The sequence below is a fragment of the Arvicola amphibius genome, chromosome 12, assembly GCF_903992535.2.
Source record: "Arvicola amphibius chromosome 12, mArvAmp1.2, whole genome shotgun sequence".
Lineage (NCBI taxonomy): Eukaryota > Metazoa > Chordata > Mammalia > Rodentia > Cricetidae > Arvicola > Arvicola amphibius.
Genome location: NC_052058.2, coordinates 38,130,589 through 38,152,109, shown reverse-complemented (window position 1 = coordinate 38,152,109; position 21,521 = coordinate 38,130,589). Strand labels below are relative to the sequence as shown.

The following is a 21,521-nucleotide window of genomic DNA, read 5'->3' as shown; positions in this document are numbered from 1 at the left end:
ACAATCCTAGCTGTCCTAGAACTTGCTTTGTAGATCAAACTGGTTTTGAACTCACAGAGATCAGCCTGTCTCAGCCTCCATAGTGCTGGGATTAGAGGCATGCATCACCATACCCAGCTTCAATTTGATTTTGTATGCAGTGCTGGGGAGTGAATTTAGGACCTTGCAATGCTGAGACTGCTTTAGCTATTTTAGTCTTTTTGTTGTTGTTTTTGTTATTGTTGTTACTTTTGGTTTTTCCCAAAGAAAGGCAATGCTGTACTACTAAGTCTATCTTTGAATTCAATGTGTAGCATAAGTTTTACTTGAGTTCATGGTCCTCTGGGATCCACCTATGTGTTGCTGACAATAGAGATAAGCTTTTTTATGCCCAGTCTTAAATCAGTTTTCCACATATTTTTTGTCTGTGGTCAGTTTAATCCTAGGATACAGGGCTGAGTATAAGACAACTAAATACTAATAGCTAATAGCTAATTCAGCTAGTAGGTTAGCTTCATTGAAAATTGGTGCTCTCTTTAATCCCCATGGGTATTGCCTTTGCATAGTCCTGGACTCACCTGTCCCGCTAATAATATAAGTGATCTGTATGATAATACATGTCAACCATATCTCTTTTTCTCTCTTCTTCAGATACCACAACATACTCCACAGAACGATCTGAGCATTTCAAACCCTGCCGAGACAAGGACCTAGCATATTGCCTCAACGATGGCGAGTGCTTTGTGATTGAGACCCTGACTGGATCCCATAAACACTGTCGGTAAGCCCCTGCACCAGATAGTTTAAAGAGTAGAATCTCACTGAGGATCAGAGATCCAGGGTTGTAGCCAGCCTTGACGATACACTGTCTGGATGAGGACAGAACAGCCGTTTTAGTGAAGAAATTGATATGGCAAGGATCAAGGCTCATATCTTGTTCTTGACTGAGGAAGAAGCAATAGAAATGAAATAGATGTGGTTATGCTTTCCCTAACAAGTCAAAGATTTACTTCTTCTCCTCTGCTGGTTTAATGGAAGTGATTATTTATTCCTCAAAGCCTGTATTTATGACATGAGATCTGTGCTTGCATCCTGCCACTCAGAAACAATTCTTTTCTCAGAAATAATCCTTTCTTGCAAATTTAAGAACTTCAGTAAGAGACACAAACTGCTCATTTCAGACAGAGAGTCTTGGCGTTCTTTGTGAAACAAACCCCAGAGGCTGCACCTGTGTCCAGAGAAAGCTGCATTTTATTATGACTCTGCTGCACTTATTAATTTCATACGTTTTTGGAAACACCTGTGATGAGGAATTGCTCTCCAGCTAGATGTTGTAAATGAAATGATTGCCCTGCAGGAGCCCAGGAAGAGAACCACTTAAGGGAAATTCCCAGTAGATTCAGGAAGGTGTTTAATTGGTTTTCAGAGATGCCAGGTTATATAACTGCTAAAAATACAAGCAAGGGGATATAAACAGTGCACTCCTAGACACTGCCACTTTAAGGCTCAACAGAAGAATCAAATTAGCATTCAGAAGATATTTCCTACCATGCTTTTATTTCCAGCACTACCATTGTAATTTGTTTTTCCTTGCAATTGTGCATGCTTCAGTGACCATATGTATCCACAACCCTTCCCTTTCCTTTATTTACTCTTCTCATATGACACAGTCACTAAATTAATTATGCTGAATCACAAAGCATGGAAAATTCTGACTTTTTTGTCTCTATTGCCTTATAAAACTTTATCCCCATGTTGTTTTATTAAGATGACTTGGAGAAATGTGTCTTTTAGTTGTGGGATTAGAATATGACAGCAAATCTAGCTTGGTTCCCTATCAACTATGAGTCCGTGGACAGGATTTGTGTGGCCACTGTTGACAGAGATATAGGTGTGGCAGAACTGAGCAATGATAGTTCTCCATCCTCTGTTAGGGCAAAGAGAAGACAATATTTCTTTACCTAGGGCATGGAACTTCAATGTGGGTTAGCCTTTTCATTTACATATCCCACCCTCTGCCTTTTGAATTTACCCCCAATTTAAAATTTTTCATTTCATGTCAACTCCCTACAAACCAGAGTGGGAAATGAGGGAAAATATGGATGGTTCCATTGCACACTTTTCCTGTATTTGTTATGCCCAGGAGAATGCTGGCAAGGGGCATCTAAATTATCTAATCTCTAGAAGGAAAAGCATATGTGTGTCCTTCTCAGAGCCTGGTATGTGTCCAAGGGTTAAAGTTACCTCAGTCCACATGACTAGGTCATGGTGTAAAAATTAGTGATAGGATTGGTGGCATAGTTTGTCACTAGACTGTCATATGTTGGAGTCAAAGTCCTCACTGCATTGACACTTAGGTAATGGCTCTGAATAATCAGGGACTAGTGGAAGGTAATTAGATCATTAATGTTCCACCCCTGTGAGTGGATTAACATTATCCCCCAAGAGTGTGTCAAATTCAGTAAGAGAGGACATGTTTCCTAAGGAGTACTTTGTCATTAATAACACTGACCCAACTTTTCTCTATCTCTTAATAATGGTTACCTGTGAACCTCTTTTTTCCATGACTAGTTCCTTTGTGTCTCTACCACAGTGTGATACAATACACAGGGATACTGGCGCCATGTTGTCTGTTTCCCCAGACATCAGAATAATAAGCCGAATTCACTTCCTTATTTTACAAATTACTTAGTCCCACTTATCTTATTATAGCAATACAAAATAAAGCAAGGCATCAGACAGGCAATTAAATCTGACCTCCTTGTTCACTGAAGGAGAGGTGAATTAGAAGAATCAGCTAATAAGGCAACTTCTTTGATGGTGCTTTACCACAAAGATGGATCAGATCTAACTGAACCAATGTGTGCCAGAATGAGTCATCTGTTCTAAAACTGAATATACAGAAAAGGGCAGAATGATTCAAAGCCTTTCAAACATATGGTCTCCCTAATCCCTTAAATGTTTGAGTAGATTCATCTTCAGTTTAATTTTTTTACGTTAGACTTACCAGCTGTACAAATTATTGGAGTTCATTGTGGCATTTCCATGTATACATACATTATTCAATGATTATGTTTAGTATTCTGTGTATGTCCTACCCCCTTCGCTCTCCAACACCTCTCCCTGTTCCTAAATTTCTCATCAGTTTTGTTCCCTGTTCTTCCACGTCTTTCCTGTGTCTGCCATCTATTACTTCATTCCATACTGCTAGAATCTCATAGGATTTTAAGGGCAAGAATGGTAGGCCACAAAGTTTAACAACTGAAACCTCTTGTCTCCCAGTTAGGCAGATTAGGGACCAGTGATCAAGATGACATTGGGGTTGGTTTCTTTTGGTGCCTCTTGACTTTGACTATGTGGGACATCTACTCTGTGTATCTTATCATTGTTTTTCCTCTGTAGCTGTTTTGAGTCCATAGCTCTTCTTTATCAATGGATACTAGTCACAATGGATTACAATACATCATATGACTTCCTCCTACCTTCATTCTGGTTTGAAAAATAGTATAGATTGTTTGCCTCACACAATTAAGCCCTGGGAATTTGCTCCTGAAATTTCCAGGAAAACAAATGAAAAAACAAATAAGCAAAAATTATCCTTCAGTAAAGAATTTCTCCACAAGCATGTTCATACTCCGAGACATTAGAAATAAGTAATTCACCACAAGGACTTATTAAAACCCTGCTTAGCCCATAACAACGGGTCTCATGTTCAGAAAGGGAATCTTTTTTGCATAAATACATGTGCATCTCTAAATTTTGTATTACGTACAATTGGAGATGTATTGCTGGCTAAGCTAGAAAGATGTGAAATACCTGGGATTTCTGTCTTCATATTTCTTGCATATTTTGGTTCGACAACCTATTATTTAACATAGAATGACAACATAGCTAATCATGACAAAAGACCAGCCTATGCAGAGTTAGAACGCAATTCTGTTAATAGACACCCAGTCTATAAATCTCTTACTAGCATGAATAAGTCACACATCACACGTGCCTGCTATTCATCTCGCAGGCCTTGCTGTGAATATCACACATCACACTTGGCTGCTATTCATCTCTTGAGATTTGCCGTGAATAAAAGGCACACATTTGTTCCTGCATCAGCCACACTTAAACTTTCTGAGGCAGTTATTAATACTCTGCCATTTGTGGAGCACTATACTTCAGTAGAATGTTTCATTCCCTCGTCCCTCGTTTGGTAAATGTTCATTGGAAATCTTCTATCACCAAGATACTGTTGAATAAATACATATAAAAATGAATTTTAGAATTAATGGTGCTTTACTTTGTGATGTGTTTGCAGAAAAGTGACTGGCATGATACGAGTGGTATGTTTAGAATGTATAAGTTACTAGAAAATGTTCCAAACAAAGTAAGACCCATTTAGTCTATTTGTGCAGCAATATAAAGGTATGTATACGTACTGACTTGATAGTATGTTTTCGGTTATAAAATACTATAAATCAAAGTCTGAGATCAGTTATGATGATGTCTTCTTGACTTTCTTTTTAAAAAGTTGCAGTGTTGTAACAAACTACCTCACCTGTTTCCATGCTGTGAGAAGCAACTGGGCTCTGACATAGACCTTTCATTGTTAACAGATATTTAGTAACAAAGCTTCCAGAAGAGATTCAAAGAATACTTCATCACAAAAGTGTTCAGAGCTCCATGTGGTCATGCCTGTCATCCCAGCACTCCAGAGTCAAAAGCACCAGAATCTTTGTGAGTTCTAGTCTAGTCTACATAGTCACTTCTAGGTCATGCAGGGCTACGCAGTGTGGCTCTGTCTCAAAAAGGAAATGAAAACAAAACTATACCAAACGACAAACTGTTTGATAAGGAAGAGTGTGAAGAGCTCATATGAAAACCACAGGGACAGATTGCTCAATAAATGACTCTCAGGCAAGCCAAACCCAAAGAATATATTTTCCTTATTTTGTACATAAAAAGTTATTTTCAGTGATGACAAAACTTAACATAATAAATTATGTAAGTAAATGAAGCCTAAAGAAAATAAAAGGGCTTGCATATTTATTTAAGTCAACAAATGTAAGGACATTTTGAATAAAAAATAAATAATGGAAGAAAAATTAAGCATAACGTTACGTTGGATCTGAACATTTGGAACACCATTGTTTGCCTGCCTTTCTTTATCTAAACAATACATCAGAAATACAACTAAAAGAGAAAACTGTCCAATTAACATTATAAAAATCTTAACAACTAAGAGACCTTACATTGTGTCCTAAGGTTGAAATTAAAACAAATTTCAAGCAGGAGAGTGGAGAAAGAGGCAGAATATGCTATTTCATTTTGGAGGAATTCTGGTGGTGGAGGGGCTAGATTTTACAAACTTTGGCACCAATTCATTTGGCCTGGTTTTGATCTAATATGATCACTTTGGAAATCTATTGACTCGAAGATGATCGAATCATTTGGAACATGGGAACTTCTAGAAAAAGAAGAAAATGATTCCGTCCCCTTTACCCGGTGACACGGAAGGGTTGTTGGACTCACATAGCAGCAATAGCTGGGAATACAGTGCTGGGTGGGACTGGAGAGGGAAGCCAGCAGCTGGGGTGGGCAGGGCAGTCCTGGAGGCTTTTCTCCACATTGTTGTATCCCATTTTTCCTGAGGAGGCCTTGACACCGAAGCTCCCATTTTAAGAGAATTGATTGGGAACAGTGCAACAATATCTCTGTGCTCTAATACATAAAATTACAGGCCTAGCCTGGTGAGTTCTCTGCTCTGTCACTTTGTAGGTCCATTAGCTCTTCAGGCTAGCAAGGGTCCTCTTTATCAAATGGTTTTCCAGTAAGTACTCTGAGAGCAGTGGATAATGATTCCCTGTGGTTGAAGAAAGTCATAGCGAAAATGGGGATCTGGCATACATCCCTGGAAGGTATCGACAAGAGAATCCAGAGGCTGATATGCCTCTGAATTCAGCCTCAGTCACAGAGACATTGCAGAATGGGGTTAATAACAAGGTGAAGAACCTTAGAATAAGTTTCAGGTTCTTCCAAGAAACGCTAATGAGAAGGATCGTCAGGGACCACATAAAATATGTTATTTTCAATAGTTATGCTTATAAGTGGTAACCTACTGATTTACTCTTGACAAGAAGAAAGGAGCTGAGTAGTAATAATTCCTCTCTGTGAACAGAGTTTGTCGAGATAGGCTCATTAACTTAGAAATCAAAGAGCTCAAAGCGTGTGATGTCATAACCCCAGGACTTCTGTGTAGTTGGTTGCCTCTTTTAGTTTTATTTCTTTGTATTTACCCCATTTGGTATCCAGGCACTTACTTAAGTGTTGTACAAAAGACTGAGGAAGTGCATCTAAGAAAGAGTAAATTAGAACGGAATTTAGTTATTTTTCAAAGACTCGGCTTATTTTAATGTGTTCTAACTTACTTGTCAACTCTAGCTGAAACAAGAACTTGCACTTTTAACTGTTATTATCATTTGGGTTTAATGTTGCATCAAATTTTTGACATGAATTTGTGTATTTAAGATAGTTTTTCTGGTGTGAGTTAGACTATGGGATAGGAAACAAATCTAATCACTTGGAGGTAAGAGACTAAGGCTAAAGCTTCGTAAAACTTTTTACTGGCTGGGTGGAATTTTCAATTTTCAGTCCACTATTTAATAACTGAAGATTAATACGTACCCTAAAAGTCTGATAAAGTGATTAAAATGAAAAATATAGTAGAGAAGCAAGATGCTTGATAGTTCTATATCAGTGTACCTGTGTGGGCATGTGAGTGCATGTGTGGGCAGTGAGTGCATGTGTGGGTGTGTGTGTGTGCATGTGAGTGCATGTGTAGGCATATGATTGCATGTGTGTGCATGTGTGGGCATGTTAGTGCATGTGTGGACATGCGTAAGCATGTGAGTGATGTTGCATAGATACCATCAGACTTCTGCAAACATGGTATTGATGATTTTCACTGTGACAAAAAAAGAAAAAGAAAACAGAAAACTTAAAGAGGACTGATTAAGTACCATCTACTCATGCAGACAGACAGACAGACAGGCACGCACACACACACACACACACACACACACACAAGCACATAGTTATCCACTTAAATCCTGGATGGAATAGCTAATTCCTGAAGCACCGGAACAAGGATGTCTACAAAGAGGTGATAGCCAGTAGATGGGCCGTGTCAGATCACTGGCAGTTGGTACACTGCTTTGCATAAGTTGCTCTTCACTTCTTTTAATGTGAAGTTAGTCTTTAGCTATGTGCCCAGCCTCTCCCAACCCCATCAGTTTCTATTCACTTGCATGGGACTCCCCTGGCGCATTTGTCAGCTGTGAAATGGAGATGGTCATGACATTTTCTGGCAGTGGCATTGGCGTGTCATAGATGTGACTAAATCGGGAATGTAAAATGAAACAGAAATGCAAAACATTGTTGCTATGTGGTATCAAAAATGATCTAATTGATCTTTGGTCTGTCTCTAATGTATTATGATAGTGCTGTTAATTAAAACACTCTTAAAATCAACGCAGTGCTGTTCCAGCTGATAGAGCCTGGGATTTACCTAGCCCATGACTTAATCAAATTTCCCTTATAGCAGCCTGATGGGTTCAGGGAGATCTATAGTCCAATAGTGTCTTTAAAGGATTTCTGAATTAGAAGGCTAAATAAATATCTCAATGGTTGACAGCATGTACTGCTCTTATGGAGGACTTGAGTTCAGTTACTAGCACCCACATGAGAAGGCTCACAACCACATGTAACTGCAGCCCCAGAGATATTTGAGGCTTCTGACCTCTTACCTTTGAAGGTATCTGCACACAGCCATTCATATTCATATGCACACACACAAGCATGATTAAAAATAAAATGAATATTTTAAAGTTACTCCTCTTTAGGAAAAGTAATTAAAATATCAGACTCTCCTTTCCTTCCTGATACTTAAATTAATGTCTCCTTGCTGTTTTAATGATTCTCACAAGGCCTGACTTGGTGGAATCAATGTCCATCTTTTCCTAACAGACTGACAGATTATATATCATCTCTGTGACTCAATTTCCTTATCTGTTGAGAAGTGGAGATGTTACTACTACACGGGAGCATTATAAGACTAGAGTAGGCATCACAAGTTGAGAAAGTTGAGTATAAATTATTAATAGTGAGCTAAACTCTCTTTCTTCCTCTTTGCTTGACCAGGTTTGCACAGCATTGGATTCATCTCTGTCATCTTCATAGGGACTCAGAGCTTGTGCACTCAAATAATCTTGTGTCTACATTTACCTTGAGCCATACAATCAGAGTTGAAGAAAATTGACAGCCATCTGTCATTTATAAGAATGGTAATGACTGATAGCATTCCAGGGCCACTTTTTCAAATCGGGCACTGTTGTTCAAAGAGTTGATATGGAAGAATGGAAAAATTGGAGACAACACTCTGTTAAGGGAATTCTTCCTTTCCACAATTCTTGCAGGAAAACAAAAGATTATGAAGCCAAACAATTCTCTCTTCCCACCTCCTGTGCAGGCTGTTCTGCCTGAGATCCTGGAGGCACATTTTCCGTAATACCCAAACATGGGTCTTGACAGGTAACTGTTTCTTCCTTGGGGCTGCTGACTCCTACCTGGACTGCAAGATGCTAAAAAGCCTCCCTGAACTGAGATAGAATCATGTAGTCATGTATGTCCTAGGTAAAATATAGCTAGTGTATACAGATATCATCAGATATCTATTTATTAAATAAGAGCAGATCTGTAAATATTTTTATCTACCATTATTCTGCTTTTATAGCCGTAAACATTGATGATAGCACCAGAAGGCCTGCTGTGCAGGATGCTTAGGCAGATATTCCACTAAAGCCTACTCAGATAAGGATGTCTCCCATGTTCTGAGCTCTCTTGCAGGGCAGTGGGAGAGTTTGTAAAGTCCTTCTATGTTTTTCCCTCACACCATTGAAAGTCTTCTTGATCTATCCTTTATCTCAGTATGATCAGAAACTGCATTTCTGTGAATGCTCTTTTTTCACCTCACATTGATCTAAGCAGCACTTTCCATATGTTGAAAATAACACAAAGACAATGTTATAATATTAAAATGCATACACCAAAATATCAGTCTTTTTGACCCAACAGGCAAGTACCAACTTCACCATTTTCAGGCCTCGCCTCTCTCTCCACTCATCCCTCTTCTTTAGAATCATTCTAGCAAGGGAATCTCCAATTCTAACTGCTTGAAAAGGAAGTGTCTGGCCCCGATTAGCATCAAATCAACCCCATCAACTCTTCAACATGTTATATTCTGAGTAGCCATGCACATAGTTATCCAAAATTCCAAACTTACTTTATTGTGTGTTTTCTTGAGAAATAGTCCCACTATGTAGCCTAGCATGACTTCAAATTTGCCATTAACTCTTGTAACTGCCTACCATGGGCCTGTGCTGGGATTATAGTAGATATACATCGCTGGATCCTGCTTAACTTTCTAACTTTTAATTTCTAACTTTTTAATTACAATGCAAATGAAATGGAAATGCATAGAAAATCAAGCCTACCATATGCCTATGTAATCCTTTTACAATAAATGGTTAAAAAAAAGTGCAGAAGAATTTGCACAGCACCGTGCCCAGAGGTTTTTGCTGTATCCCACATCTGTGTTTGTACATATCCTCATGTCATTTATATGTTACTTAGTTACCTCGTCTTAATAAAACCATATCTAGAGAGAAAGACCAGCAGTCAAGAGTACTGACTGCTCTCCAGAGGATCCAGGACCATTTACAAGTACCCATTCAGTGGCTAAATCCACCTATAACTTTAGTTTCAGACACTCTTTTGGCCTTCATGGTATCAGGTCAACATGTGGCACACAGACATACATGCAGGCAAAATGCCCATACACATAAAAAAAATAAGTAAGAGTTTTAAAAATCTGAAAAAAAAAATATCATGCGGACATCAGTCTTCTTTTTGCTGGAAAAAAAATCCAGAGCTAGTTTTTCATTGGCTAATTTCTGTATGACTGTGGTTATTGTGATGGTTTTATTGATATGAGGAAACAGTGACATGAAGCAGAATAAGGTGTGTGGGCACACATATTTATACATGATCCAATACTATTATGCAAATCACACTAGTTCTGTGGAAAACTGGACAAATGAGAGCCCTTTGTACATTCCTTGTGAGTTTAGGGGCCAGAGACATCAACACAGTTTGACACTGGCAGAGATACTGGACAAATTCTCCCCATCCCTGGACACCAAAGCCTGGACTAGGAGAGCAGGGAGAGCCTTTCCAGAGTGGTCAATTAAATAAGTTACTTCATTGGAAATATTTGTACACAAAAGCATGGAATTCTGGGATGAATAAAAGTTAAACAGTCCAAAAACCATAAGATTTAAATTGTTGGAAAACATCTTTGTCCATGCACATACTCATACATAAATACACACACACACACACACACACATACAAGTGCTACGAGATGAAACATATAATCATTTTCTGTGTTTTTCCTCTTTCCCTCTCCTCAAAAAAAAAAAAATCCATGGTTACTTTTTACACTCTTTCCATTTCTTTGCCTTGGCCTCTTAAGTCTGCCCAATGTTCCAGGCCCAATAAAGAGTGGCAAAAATATTAATAAATGTTCTCAGAATAAAACTCATAAAAGAGGGATCTCGATGGGTCTTTTCTAGTCCAATTTTGTGTGAAGGGTTCTGTGATGCAGATATAAGATATCAGGCATCCATGCTCATCGGAGCCCTGGGAGCTTCCAAGATGAGGAAGCCGCGGGATTTGCATTTGGCAAGATAAGAGCCTCTCTTTCTCATTTTGAAGTCTGCTCTTGCTTGCCAACAAGGACATGGGTTGTTGAGCAGTTATTGAAGAAGATCTCCTTCAAATTGTCGGAGGGAATGAAAGTCCAAATTATTTAGATGCAGATTAAAACAACCACATTTTATGATAAGTTTTTTATAAAACAAGTTACTTCTTTTCAGAATTATTTTCTCTCACATCCAGGTAAATCTCAAAATGAAACAGGATAACTTCATTCCTTCTATTTGCTCAAACTACTTTTATTGTGAATGCACAGTATAGATAAGCATTTCATTTTTCTGACCAAGTGTCATGCTGATTAAATTATGAAATCAAGAATATTTTTATTCATCCTCAATTAACGTAGAGCCTTCATCTGCACATGAGACATTTGTAAAAAAAAGCTATTTCATAGTATAATACAATTACTTTTTTGAATATTAATCAATTGGCATTGTAGTTATGAGAAATATTATTTTTTTCAACTGTTTGTTTTTCTCCATAAGGAGTTGAACAGATTCATTGAAGGGTGCATTTATCACTACCATTAATCATCATTGAATAATACTATTTTAGAGAGTCTTATTGGCATATCCAAATAAAAATTTCCTGCATTTTCCTAGCTGAAGAATATTTCTTTCCTGTTACATCCTGCTGTGAGAACAACACAGGTTCAAAGCCAGGAAGGCACCTTTTGCCATGCACAACAGCGCAAATATACAGTGGGAGTCAGGGCAGAAACCCATGATATTCAGACAATGGGGCGAATTTCTAGCTTTGCAAAGACTGCTCTCTCTTCAACAAATACTAAAATGCAGTGGAAGGAGTTATTATTTCAGTGGGAGGCTTCGTTAAATAAATAAACCCCAGGCTTTAGGGCAGAGGCGTGCTTGGAGATAAGACTGTGGAGAACAAAGAAGATATCCAGAAGTGAGCATTCCCTGAGCCTGGCCTGCATGGGGGTCCTCTGACAGCAGGTTGATCCCAGTGACCCTGTGCTCCTGAAGGGCAGAGAATCAATTAGAAACTCTGAGTGTTCCGCTCTCAGGCTCTTGAGAGCAAGGCTTGTGTGCCAGTGTGTATCTCTGCTGCTGGAGGAAAGCATTCTCCGGCAGTTATAAAATAGAGGCTAATAATAGACAAAGGGAAGTAAGAAAGCACCAGCTCAGAAAGAATCCTCAGGACGGAGGAGCTGATAAGGCATAGACTTTAAATAAGGTCACAGTGTTACCACCATTTGGGGTGTTCTTCTGGGCTAATTTGGAGACACAGTCAGAGTCACATGCATGCCTCCCTCTCTTTGACAAGGTTTTATTTGCAGTGCACTCAAAGCTCTTTCTATTCTGCCTGGGTTAGCATATGTGAAAGAAATAATGATTATTTTAATGATATTAAATAGCAGCTTTGATCTCTTCCCCCACGGGCTAAGGGAAACACTATCTGGATGTATAAAACAATCCGTTTGTGAATATAAGTTCTGTTTCTACACAATATTCCTGTTCAGCCACCTGATGCTCTCACCCATCTTTGACTTCTTCTTTGATTCTGGGACCTATCATCAACTAAGTAAATATAATTTAAATGAATAAATTAAAGTTCGTTGGGGCTGGAGGGATGGCTCGGTGATTAAAAACACTGACAGCTACTCCAGAACACTGGAGTTCAATTTCTAACAGCCATGTGGCAGTTTACAACCATTTTTAACTCTAGTTACAAGGGATCTAGCATCTTCCTCTGCCTCCAAGGGTACCAGACATTCCTGTGGCTCACAAGCTTACATGCTGGTAAAAGCAACAATACATGTGAAATTTTAAAATCGACAATCACTTATCATCCTTAATTTTTACAGTTCAAAATGAACTGTAAAAGAGATAATAAAAGCAATAATAACTATCTTCTATTCTATTCCAACTCAGTGTTAAGCACAAGTTAGGGCCTGTTCCACAATGCTTCATGATTACCTATCCACTGCTTCTATTAAGTATGCAAAGGAATGCTGTGTCCCTTTGGCCACAGGAAGGAAGCCCTCTCAGGAAAGTGTCAAATCAATAACACTGGTCATCACGTGGCAGGACTGGCTGCCAATTTTGGTTCTGCCTGATTATAAAGTTCAGGTATTTTGTCACACTTACTTCATTGTGAAACTCACCAGAAGGGCTTGAGAGATGGATCAGTGGCTTGAGAACCCTTGCTCCTCTTGCAGAGGACACTGGTTTGATTCCCAGTACCTACACACCATGCCTTAATCACCTGTAACTCTATCTTCGGGGCATCCAAAGCCCTCTTTGTCCTTCAGATACAAGGCACATATGTGGTTCGGTTGTTTGATTAGACTTTTCCTGGGGCAAATGCACAACACTTGTCTACTCATCCCAGATAGGGAGTCCACCACAGACCAAAGTATGGAAACCACCAAAGTCCAATTTTGTGAGCCAATGAGTTTTATTGAGTCACTTACAGGAATATGAGGGGTTACTTACAGGAGCAAAAAAAAAAAAAAAAATGCCTCAGACAGCTGCATCACCAACATTTACCCTTGTACAGGTGGAAGCTTCAAAAGTCTGGGAACTTGTCATACACTGCACAGTCTAAAGGCAGGTTAAAGCTCAGCAGGTTAGAGAGTGTCCTTTTTGATCTAAACCTCATCCAGGTAGGTTGGCTAGTGTCTGCTTCTTCCAGGCAGTATTATGGTCTCAGAGGTTTCTTTGCAGCTTGGCTTGTGTGAGACCCTCAGCTGTCTTTATTTACTGGTGGTGGTGGTGGTAGTGGCGGTGGTTCTGGTGGTGGTGGTGGCAGTGGTGGTGAGGGCAGTTCTGGTGGGTGGTTCTCGTGGTGGTAGTAATGAATCTAGTCTGTTTCAGGAATTTTCTGAAGCTGTTTTGAGTTGTTTATCTTTGGTCTTAAGGAGCTTCCTTGCAGGGTGGACTGTTTCAGTCTCTTAGGAAACTGCTACACAACAGATTCCCATGCATACAGACAAACAGAAATTCAGATGAGTTCTAATTAAATACATAAAATGGTTTGAAAAACTCACCCAAATCCATGGTTGAAAATATAAAAGCCCAAGGTCTTCTTTTCCTGACAGTTTGATTAAGGTAAAGGTCCAGGAATCAAACATTTGCTGGTTTCACTTCTGGGAGCTACATGGGAAACACCCGGTGACATTGATACCCCTCAGTCTGGGGACAAATACGTGAAGCATCTCTCTGTATGAGGACTGCGTTAAGTGAATATTCAGAGTCTGGGGACAAATACGTGAAGCATCTCTCTGTATGAGGACTGCGTTAAGTGAATATTCAGAGACAGTCGCTCTGTGATGAGACCTGAGATTCTCCATTTTGAAGGTTCCAGATGTCGCCCATTTTGGCTTGAATGAAGGCCCACTGTCCACACTGGAACCTCTGTGGAGGACAGAGCCTTCGTCCTCACACAGAATGGGACCATGATCCCGTCGAGCGGTCTGAGTGTTTCCTCCATTACCACACACTAGAAGCACAACAGTTGTGCTTGAATGCTCCTTCTCGTGTCCATTCACTGACACGTCTGCATGTTCTCGGGAAGACCTTCCTTATCTTTCTGAGTTACCTTGTATGCTCACATACGGGTCAATCAGTATCTCTCAGTTCAGCAGGGATGGATCCCACGGCCCTCTCAAGTCTTTGTTTCTGCCAGCTTCTGTGACAACGCAGCTTTCATAATCGTGGGTTTAGGCAGTTTGTCCACGTTGATGGAAAAGATTCTTGGTAACGTTCAAAGCCATGAATGCAGCACTTGTTCAAGAATGGTGGTAGCTATGCTTTTCCAATTGTCTGTCTCATCTAGGATAATGCTTCTAGTGCTGAAAATATGTGCATGTATATATTTAACATCATTGTAAAACTAGGGAAGTCCTGACACGTTAAACTAAATAACACATTAAGTAAATTTTATAGATAGCAGGGGTTTTCAAAAGAGTAATGCTTATTTATGAATAAGTTTAAAGATAGACTATTCTACTTCCTAGTAGTGTGATATTTTGGTTTTTGTTTGTTTGTTTGTTTGTTTGTTTTTTGGTTTGTATTGGCCTTAATTTCTTTATTGGGTAATGGTGGAATCGGAGGTCATTTCTAAAGGTCACTTTAGATTAACTTTTGAGAAAACTGAGTGGGGCCGTGCCTGTTCGCCTGTGTTGATAAACACTATGATCCGACTGTATTCCGAGAAAATAAAAGTAGAGGTCCTTCAGATATATAAGGTGTTTCTGGAAGTAGACATAGTGGCCCTGTGGTTTAACTTAAGTAGTGTGTGACTATCACAGAGAAATCTGCACAGTGCAGACATCTGGGACCTTCTCTCTATTGTTTCTTTCCATTCTGGCATATCCATATGCACAGCCAGGTGGTGGTCAAAGGGCAGGCCTTGCCTGTTGGTGTGTTGGGGCACATCTGGAATCCCATCACTCAAGAGGCTGAGGCAGAAGATTGTGAGTTGGAAGCCATACCAGGCTGCACAGGAAAGCCTTACTACCAAATCCGTAAACGAGCAAACCCGGAGGAAATTTCTGGATCAGTAGGTTCAGCTGGGGCTACAGTTTTACATCTGCAGTAAGCTTTAGCATGCTATGGGTATGGGTAATTATGGGATTGACTTTGGCCAGCAAGGCCTTCAATCAGACTTCCTCAATATCAATTGTACAGAGGAATCACTCAGACCCAACATTAAGATGTCCACACCAAAACACAACGAACCATTCCGATCTCTGCAAGATTCATAGTTGCCCAGTGTATTCCAGTCAGCAGCTAAGTGAGAGGTATTGCTCTGCACTGCTGCCTCAAGCCCTGTACTTGCTGCCCAGCTCTCCTTATTGACAAGTACACGACTATGATGCTAGTACACCATAGTGCAAGCACTTCCGGGTCACTTCTACCTGTTCAGCTGAGAAAATGGATTATGTAGAGGAATGTTAATGCTGTCCATCAGCCCCCTTTCATCCTGTGTTTACATAGTCAGAACATCCCACTTCCCATTCCCTTATGGTCCAGACCAACTTTGTTCCTCCCTCTATGTCTTGTGGGTCTATGTCCAGATTGCTGCTGATGACTCTATAATTGTCATTTTGAAATTACCAATGTTATCCGCTATCTCAACATTTATCAGAGTCCAGGGCTACAATTTTGAAGAATTCCTCATGCACTCTACTTCCTTTTTATTTTTTTTTTTAAATTTCCACCCATGCTCTTCTGTGCATTCACTGAATACTTACTTTCTGTCACATCTCTGGGAGCTCCAGTGAAATTTGTACAGAGATAGAAAGCTTTTCATGTGCTGTATCTTTGAATTGGAACCTCAAAATTAAATTGTTTGGCTCAAGGATATAAGCAAGTCCCTGGCTTTTATTTGCAAACAGTTTTGCAGACATTGGCACAAGTACTGGTTGTTAATTTGATAGGTGTAATATTTTGTAGTCTATTTGTGTTTAATAAACCTTCCACATCTTTTCTATGATCACAGTGTAAATTTATACATTATTTTCTCTATCTGTAGTACTTTGCAGAGCACTGGGGGACAGTGAGCTGTTAGGTAAGGGAACAACTTTTTCATTTTATGCGGCTTTCATTGATGCTTACCATCTGATGCTGCTAGTGCTTTCACTGTGTGGGCAGAACAGCAAGAAGCCATGGGGCAAAGGTGGTTTCATTTAATAAATTCTCCAGCTTTGCACATGTGAAGTAAACATACTCCTGTGGTCCTGCACAGTCAGGCTAAGAGACCGAGACAGTGAGATGGATTGAAGCTGTGTGTGTGCTTGTGTGCGACTGTGCTGCCATCAGCATCCTGCCGACGCTGCGGGAGGCCAGAATTAGAGGAAGCTTGAAGCAGTTTATTAAGGAGCTTAAGTTTTTCTGAGAGGAGAGAAATCAAGAATCCAAGTCATGCCATCCAATTCAAAAATGAAGGGTACTTGTCTAGGAAGAAGAGAATGGATTGATTGATATCAAGGGCAAGAAAAAGTCAGGAAGCACAGAGAGCTCACAATAAAAGACATCTGTTTAAACTGATAGACTGATAACATGCTTCTCGCCGTAAGGTCTGCCCTAATCTCCCCATTTGCAGTATGTGTGGGCTAAGAAGACCTATAACCCCGCAAAACAGAAAGGCTAACTCTAACCTACTTATCTCCGGAAGACTGAGATTTCTACAAACAAAACATCCAAGTCTGCATTGGCTTGCTGATTTTTAAAAGGGCTACCATTTTGCTCAATGCTGCCACCTTGTGACAGAGACCATAGTAACAACACTTCTAGCCGAATGACCATTACCTTTTTTTTTTTTTTTTTTTTTTTTTTTTTTTTTTTTTTTTTTTTGCTCAGGCATTAAGAATAGGAATTTTGAGCTAAGTTTTGGAGGAATGATTAAAAAAACAAAAATCTTGAACTTTCAGCCACTAAGGACAACTGGGAGCCTGACATCTCAGACTATTTGGAATGTTGTTTGGTTTTTGATTTTCTTTTTGTTCAAAAACTATATGTGTAGTTTGGAGATTGGAGAAAAAAAATGGTACCGTCAGCCTAGATGTTTGCTGCCTTCCCTTCTCAACCCCAACAAGGACTATGAAGAGTAAACGTTTCCAAAGGGGAATCATTCTAAGACACACATCTCTGAAAACCTTCTGCCAGAAATATGTGCTGGATGTGTATTATGCAGCCTGATCAGGAGCACCAGCTGTTGCAGTGGGGTGGGTTTAACTCAGGAAAGGAGGAACTCAGATGTTGTTCTTGATTCCTTCTACCTGAATCACTCAAATTGCTTATGACAATGTGAATTATGCGGATGAAACCTGGGCCATAGCCATAGAGGGGATCCACCAGGACACGAATGGGCAATAGATAAACTCGGGTAATGCTTTCCCTATCTTTCCCCTTTCGGACACACTAATGATGGTGACACCTAAAGCAGTGGCACCTCCCTCAGACATTCTGTCTCAGGGACACAGAATGAAGTCTGGATCTAAGGAACAACTCCAGAGGGTGCAGAGAAATGAACTGTGCTTTCCTGGGATAGGAGACTCTCATGGTATGGGACAATGGTTTGTAGTCTATCCATTATATTTTAAATAAATGCTGCTTGGCCAGTAGCCAGGCAGGAAGTATAGGCGGGACAACCAGACAGGATGTAGAGACAGGTCAATGAAAACAGGAGAATTCATATATTTATTAGTGAATCTCCCCATGTTTACTCTTTCCTCTATGTAAACATCTCACTTTGGGTTTAAGCCTTAATGTCTATCTATTTTAACATCCCCTGCTGTGCCTTGTTCATTGGTTTCATAGTCCTGACCCAGGTGAGTTGTTCACCTTCAAAGGTAAACATCACCATAATGTCCAACTACAGCTGTATGCTAATGTATCCAAGTTATTTCTCCATATCTCTAGGCTATCTCTTACATAAAAAGAGACTAAATCTAGCTGATACTTCATAATCTATATCCCTCATGTACTAATTCATTTCCTTCTCTCAGCAGACCTGTGAAGACAATACTGTTATTGTCACACATGTGTCCCCAAGGAGACATGTAGACATGGTAGAGAAAGACTGAATGGATTACCCTGACACTGTAACTATTAAACATAGGGATCCAAATCTTGTTTTCACATGAAGTCCTTCAAGTTGCTGATGGAAGAGAGGCCACATGAAACAAAGTTAATGTGAGAATTTTGTCAGAGGTTTCTGTCCTGCCCAGATCCCGCAACTGTTAAGTCCCAAAGACTTATTAACTCTTATAAATTATATTAGCTCACATTATTCTTGTCTATGTTAGCCACATGGCTTGGTACCTTATTCGACAAGGTAGTTACATCTTGCTTCTTCTGTGGCTGGGTCAGCACTACAGACTAGTGTGTGTGTCTGTGTGTGTGTGTGTGTGTGTGTCTGTATGTTTGTGTGTAAAACAATAAGTATAAAAAATGAGATCATGAACTTTAGAAAGAATAAGAGGCACAGAGATTGGAGGGGGAAGAAAAAGGGTATGAATGATGTAAATATGGTAGTTATGTATGAAATTATCAAAAATTACATGGACGGTTGCTGAATGTGGAAATGAAGAAGGAAAAAGAATGATCATTAATTTAGTAAAGATTCGAATGAGGTATTAGTAAGAATCATTTGAGCTGTATCATGTAGAAAGATGATAGATATTAGTTAGATAACATTTTAAATATTGATTAGAAAAAAGAGAGTGCAGAAATGAACATAGAACAATGTAATGTAATATTTATATCTATCTTTCAGACTGGAAATAACAATTTTTAAAAGAATACTAGTTGAAATGTACATTGGTCTAGCCACTCTGAAAAGAAATTGATAGTACCTAATCACACTGGATTCATCCTGTAACCAATTAACCCCTATTCCATAAAAATTTTTGTATTTACCTATAAATACAAATAACAAGAGTTTTCCTAGAAGGTTAATCTATAAAAACTCCAATGGAAGTAGCTTTGAAGTGCAATAGTTGTAAAATGCCAGACAGGTTCTCTATAATAAAAAAAAATTACCTACTATATACTTATATATACAGTAACAAACAGACAGATCTTAGCGTCACAGTATTCTATAAGAAAAATTAAACTTTTAATAAGGCACACCATGATTACAACCAAGCAACATTAAAAACAAATAACAAACCATAAAATAAGACTGTAAATAACAGCAAAAGAACAGCCTGGAGTATGGGTGGGGTGTGGCAGATAGGGAATAAGAGAAGAGGATGGAGGGAAAACTGCAGTCAAGATGTAAAAAAATCAATAACTACAAATAAATAAAATCAATAAAAAATAATATGCAGTATCTCACCAAATTTTATCTTTTAAAATAAAAAAATATAAAGTTAGGATTCCATTGCTTAATATCTCATAGATGTATCCAATACGTTTATTTTCAAACAGTATTTTATGTGAATGATTATGATGGTGATGATAATGGAGGTTGTGGTGTTAGTAATAGTAGTGGTGGCTAAAATTATGGTGATAATGGTAATGATGATGATGATGATGATGATGATGATGATGATGATGACAATTGTAGGCAGAGGCTGCTCGCTCATTCCTGGGTGCCCAGACTTGAAATAATCATACAGAAACTATATTATTTGCAATACTGTTTGGCCAATAGCTTAAGCGTCTTTCTATCTAGCTCTTCTGTCTTAAATTAACCCATTTCTCTTAATTTTGCATCACCATGAGGATCATCATTTACTGGTAAAGTTCCCGAATGTCTGTTTACTTCAGCAGTGACTACCTGCCTTCTCTCTGACTCTTCCCTCTTTCTCCCAACATTCAGTTTCCCCGCTGAGCTCTACTCTGCCTTATCATAGGCCAAAGCAGTTCCTTTATTCATTAACCAATAAAAGCAATACATATACAGAAGGACTTCCCATATCAGATCATAGAGAAAAATTTGTCTCCTGGAGAAAGATCTACAAATGTTCCAGGTATCTTGAGGAGAAACTTGGGCCTTATACAATGATGGACAGACCACAATGTATATACCTCTTGCCTTCTATTTAAACATAAACACTGTTTTGATTCAGAAGATCAACTTAATATTTTTTGGATCTTTAAAATTCTCATCCCAAAGTGGCCGCATTGAATAAATATTTTTCTACTTTTCATTATTAATTTAGCTTTTTAAATTAGATTATGAAGGACAGGTGGTCCTACTTGGTTTGTTGGGGTGAAGGCTACGACCTAAGTAAAGTAATGGTAGTAATGGTGACTTTTAGCAGAGGCCACACATTTGTTTTCAGCCACCCAGACCCACACAGAAACTTTATTAATTATAACACTACTTGGCATATTACCTCAGGCTTCTTTTTTTTTTTTTTTTTTTTTGGTTTTTCGAGACAGGGTTTCCCTGTAGTTTCTAGAGCCTGTCCTGGAACTAGCTCTTGTAGACCAGGCTGGCCTCAAACGCAGAGATCCGTCTGCCTCTGCCTCCCAAGTGCTGGGATTAAAGGCGTGCGCCACCACTGCCCGGCTTTAGCTCAGGCTTCTTATTAACTAACTGGTACATCTTGAATTAATCTATTTTTATTATTTTGTATTTCACCATGAGGTGCGTTGTTCAATGATAAGGTTCCCAGGCATCTGTCTTCTTTAGTGGCTACATGGTGTCTACTTGACCCTGCCTGTTCTCTCTATATATCTCTGTTCAGATTTTCTGCCTGGCTATATTTTGCTATGTCATAGATCCAAAGCAGCTTATTTATTAACTAATGATAATAAGACATATTCACAGTATACAGAGAGAAATCCAACATCACCTCTCCTTCCTTTTTCTAAATAAAAAAGGAAGGTTTTTACTTTAATATAGTAAAATTACATATAACAAAACAGTTATTAAGCAAGAATTATATAATATTTAGTCCATTTACATTTGACAAATTAAGGAAAATACTCTATCATCTATCCTGTTTTTGTGAGTCTAAATTTTTATATATAATTCATTCTTTATCATAACTAAGAAAAACTGTAACTATCTTTTTTAACTCTTTAAAGATTCTAGAAGGATATAATATTATCTAAGTAAACAAGAAGTGCATTGTAAGCAACTTCCAAAACTCTAGAATTGACAGAGACATCTTGCTGCCTGGAGAATTACCCAGTTATTTTGTAACACCAGGGCATCCATCTTCAGCTTATAGGACCATAGTATCTGACAGAACTTTTAAATACAATTTTGCCTATATTGGCATTTTGTCA

At 38.9% G+C, this 21,521-nt stretch overlaps 1 protein-coding gene across 1 annotated transcript in view; it reads left to right on the top strand.

The window, feature by feature from the left end:
* The first annotated feature begins 596 nt into the window (after window positions 1-596).
* Window positions 597-21,521, top strand: part of Nrg3 (neuregulin 3) — a 550,956-nt gene continuing 530,031 nt past the window's right edge. Inside the window, exon 1 of the mRNA XM_042054014.1 lies at window positions 597-760. Coding sequence (XP_041909948.1) covers window positions 597-760 — 164 coding nt within the window. The remainder of the gene's footprint in view (window positions 761-21,521) is intronic.